The sequence below is a fragment of the Zea mays genome, chromosome 7, assembly GCF_902167145.1.
Source record: "Zea mays cultivar B73 chromosome 7, Zm-B73-REFERENCE-NAM-5.0, whole genome shotgun sequence".
NCBI classification, from domain to species: domain Eukaryota; kingdom Viridiplantae; phylum Streptophyta; class Magnoliopsida; order Poales; family Poaceae; genus Zea; species Zea mays.
In genome coordinates this window covers 142,048,670-142,053,228 of record NC_050102.1, presented here as the reverse complement: position 1 = coordinate 142,053,228, position 4,559 = coordinate 142,048,670, and the positions used below count along the sequence as shown (strand labels likewise).

Below are 4,559 nucleotides of genomic sequence, written 5' to 3'. Positions count from 1 at the left end.
CCCTATTTTTTCTTCTCCTGATCTCCGACTCCGAGATTCCTCTCGATTCTACATGGCTTTGTGCTTTGAGGGACGGGAAGGTAGAGGCTAATCCTCAAATAGGATGTTTTGAGGAAATTGAAAGGATCGCTGAGGGACGGGAAGGTAGAGGGAATCGGCTGCTCTTGGGAGATGTGAGGAGCTCTGATGTGTCTCGGAGAGGATCTATAATGCCTGGTTCTTTGATTGATAAGACGGATGTATCGGATACTGATATCAGACAGGGCATGCCTTCGAACATGCTTACAAGTACGTACTGTGAACGTAAACAATTGTGTCAGTCAGTACTCAGTAAGTCAGTAGTGTGTTGGTGTGCAAAGTTCTCTTCCATCAGATGGATGGCTTATTATGAATGGCTGTCGCGATGATCGAACAGAGAGAACAATCCATGAACAAACCAACACAATGTGCACGCATGCCCGCTTGCCGGGTTCACTCTGCAGCACCGCCCATTTCCACGACGATCTTGCCGGTGGCATGCCCATCGATGCTCTTGGCCCACACCTCCTGCGCTCTGCTCAACGAGTACCTGGAGTCGACCACCGTCCTGAGCTTCCCTTGCCTGGTCATCTCCACCAGCCACTCCATCTCCTCCTTCTTGGGGATCAGGACCAGCGGCACCAGCCTCTTCCTGGAGAAGGTGACCTTCTGAAGGAACGACTTGGCCGCGGCGGCGACCCCCGGGGTGACGTCGACGACCGTGGCCCTGTCGGCCAGAACCGGCGCGAACACCGACCAGGGGGTGCCAGTCGCGCAGTGCGCCACCGCGTCGTACCTGGTGCCCGACGGGCTCAGCAGCCTGGCGCCCTCGGGGGTCTTGTAGTCCAGCACCTCGTCGGCGCCCAGGCCCGCGACGAGGCCCAGGTTGCGCGCGCCGCAGGTGGCCGTGACGCGGAGCCCCGCCAGCTTGGCCAGCTGTACGGCGTAGTGGCCCACGCCGCCGGAGGCCGCGGTGACCAGCACGTTCTTGGGGCCGTCACTGTCGGCGCCAGAGCCGGAGCCGGAGCCGGAGCCGCCGTCGAAGCTGCTTACCCCCGCGGCCTTGAGCTGCTGCAGCGCGGTGGACGCGGCCGTGGGCAGAGACGCGCCTTCCGCCGCGGACACCTCCGGCGGCCGTGCCACTGTGAGCGACGCCGGCGCCACCGCGTACTCGGCTAGCCCGCCTCCATTCTTCCTCCAGAGATGGTAGGTAAGTTTGTCGCTGCTGGATCGATGGGTAACGCAATAGTAAATGGAATTCGAAGTGAGGATAATATATTACCGGGAAACTGATGGAGATGACCTTGTCACCTGGCTTGAAGTCGGTCACACCGCTGCCTAGCTCTACCACTTCGCCAGACATGTCTCCAACTGTTTTTTTTTTGGCACAGAAACAAGATGGAGTTCTCGCATTATTACATGGTAAGGTGCAATATATTTTAAGTCTTGAACATCGTCCACGGACCACGGTTGGTATGATCAACACGTTGTTCTAGTGCAGTTTGTATCCATGATGAAGGCAAGGGTTCCGAATTAGAGTATATACAGCAGGATCAAAATTAGAGTATATACAGCAGGATCAGAAACACTAAGTGAGCTGAAGCAAAACAAACAAACAAAAAACCCTCAGTTTCTTCAGATAATTCAGTGGTCATGTGATGACAGGCGATTGTTCGCGCAATCGACACTGGTCATGTGATGTGACATGCGTCTACTGAGCCAATCTGAGGCTACATAACGTGCCGTTGAGACATGTAAAGTGTACCTGGTATGAAGGGGAACTTCCTAGGCAGGAAGGGCCGGACCATGCCCTTCTGAATTTTCCAGTCGATGGGGTTGATGCTGGCCGCCTCCAGCTTGAGCAGCACCTCCCCCTTGCTCGGGGATGGGACCGGCACTTCCACATGCTGAATCGAGGCAGCAAGAGCATCAAGAAAAGACTCTAGCTACTTGGACACGAAAGACAGGAACAGCACGTGCTAGTGTGGTTAGTGGACCTTTAGGCCTTCAGCTCCTCCACCATACTTGTCGTACCGCAGAGCTCTCATCGTCTTCTTGGGAGCAGCCATGGCTTGATGCGCCTGGAGAGAGAGAGAGAGAGAGAGAGAGAGAGAGAGAGAGAGAGAGATGGCTCCTCCGCGGCCGGTACGCTGATGCTGATACGGTTGGTCTGGTTCAGGCAGTGTTGTGGACAGAATTGAGCCGGTTGCTTTGTACTTCAAATATCAGATGTGCATGGTTGGTCACTGTAAGGTCAGCTTCACGTTTCTAGCAGAAGGGATTATACTTCTGAATTAAAATCGAAAAAAAAAAATCTAGCAGGGTAACTTTTGAATGCGATATTCATTTTTTTTTGCTTGATTTTTTTTGTTTTTAGGGTGATTATTTTCTCTCCATGTGTCTGTTAGGATTTATGGGCTAGGCCCAGTTAAGAAATTCAAATAAATACCATGAAAATCTCAAAAGCCCATATAAGTGTATGGCTAAGGGAATAGGTGGAACCAATAACACCATATTGCTAGCTCTAGTGGAGTAGAGCTAGCTTAAATATGGAAGCCACACTCACTCACCAAGTCATGGATGAGAGAAGAGAGTGTGGAGAGCCACACGCGCTCGCTCGCCTCGTTCGGCCCGGGCCGGGCCGAAGTGCGCGGGCGCACGACATGCGCGTGAATGGTTCGCCGAAATCCTGAACGCGAGATTTTCGTGGGCGGATAAGATCGGGGGTCGCGGACTCGGCCCTATAAAAGGAGCCCGGCAGCCAGCCTCCAAATCATCCCAGTTTCGCTTTCGCCTCTCTTCATAGCTGAGCCGCTTTTTAGTTCCCTTCGTCCCGACCGCAGACGTGCATCTGCGATCAGGAGAGCAGGTCTCCGGCCATCTATCAGTACGCATCATCTGATTTGGTTTTTTACTTCAGTTCTTCTGATTTGGTCATGATTTATATTCGAAATTTAATCTAGAATAATTATTCAACAATCCAAAAACCTTATTGTAGACAATTTTCTAGTTTTTCTATGGCTGCTTTTGCCGACGCGCTGAAGCCAGAAAAGTTTAATGGTATGCACTTTAAGAGATGGCAAGTCAAGGCCACGCTCTGGTTTACTGCTATGAATGTTTTCCATGTTAGTAAAGGCAGACCTGAGGGTCCACTGACTCCTGAACATGAGAAATAGTACAACCATACCAATACTATCTTTACGGGAGCCGTTCTTAGCGCCCTTGTTGACCGTCTGGTCGATGCGAATATTCAGTACACAGACGGGAAAGAGTTGTGGGATGCACTTACTACTAAGTATGGTGCATCAGATGCTGTCAGTGACCTGTATATCATGGAGAGCTTTCATGATTATAAGATGGTTGATAATCGCTCTATTGTAGAGCAAGCTCATGAAATACAGTGTATAGCCAAGGAGCTCGACCACCTTAAGATAGTCCTTCCTGACCGATTTGTGGCTGGGTGCATTATTGCAAAGTTGCCTTCTACATGGAGGAACTTCGCCACATCTCTGAAACATAAGAGACAGGAGATATCAGTTGAAAATCTGATAGCGTCTCTGGATGTTGAGGAGAAAGCTCGGGCTAAGGACACGGGATCTAAAGGAGGCGAGGGACACTCCAGCGCCAACATGGTTCAAAGGAACCACAACAAGGGGAAAGGAAAGCCAAAATCTAACAAGCCCAACAAAACTACCAACTTCAAGAAGAAGAAGAACAAGGCTGAATTGACATGTTTCGCATGTGGCGAGGCGGGTCATTTTGCCAAGGATTGTCCTGATCGAGCGGATCGCCGTGGCAAAAAGGGCAATGTCAACACAGTGGTCGCTAGCAATGAGGAAGACAAAGGGTATGGTAATTTACCTTTCATCTTCTCAGTATTTCAATCACCTAGCTGGTGGCTTGATACTGGTGCTAACGTTCATGTGTGTTCTGACATTAACTTGTTCTCTTCTTATCAGGGCGCCCGGGATTCTTCCGTGCTAATGGGGAATGGGTCACATGCTTCTGTTCATGGCACTGACACGGTGGATCTGAAGTTTACTTCGGGAAAGATCGTGCAGCTGAAGAACGTGCATCATGTCCCTTCTATACACAAGAATCTCGTTAGCGGAACCCTTCTATGTAGAGATGGGTTCAAGGTAGTTTTGGAGTCCAATAAATTAGTTGTGTCCAAGTCTGGACAATTTATTAGTAAAGGCTATGTTTGTGGAGGCTTGTTCCGCTTTTCTCTGTTAGATTTCAATAATAAGTCTGTGAACCATATTTGTGCTAATGTTGATGATCTTGCGAGTATTTGACATTCTCGTTTGTGTCATATTAATTTTGGCTCTATGTCTCGGCTTGCAACCATGAGTTTAATTCCGAATATCACCATAGTCAAAGGTTCTAAGTGCCATAGTTGTGTGCAGTCGAAGCAACCTCGAAAGCCTCATAAGGCTGCTGAGGAGAGACACCTGGCACCGCTAGAACTCATACATTCTGATCTCTGTGAGATAAATGGTGTGTTGACAAAAGGTGGTAAGAGATACTTCATGACATTG

At 49.9% G+C, this 4,559-nt stretch overlaps 1 protein-coding gene across 1 annotated transcript; it reads right to left on the bottom strand.

The window, feature by feature from the left end:
- Window positions 1-338: 338 nt before the first annotated feature.
- LOC100281822 (uncharacterized) lies at window positions 339-2,202 on the bottom strand. The gene is given in 4 exon segments (NM_001154742.3): window positions 339-1,209; window positions 1,301-1,389; window positions 1,784-1,925; window positions 2,016-2,202. Coding segments are annotated over 4 exon segments (1,041 nt in total). The 5' UTR covers window positions 2,088-2,202; the 3' UTR covers window positions 339-471.
- Between the last annotated feature and the right edge of the window lie 2,357 nt (window positions 2,203-4,559).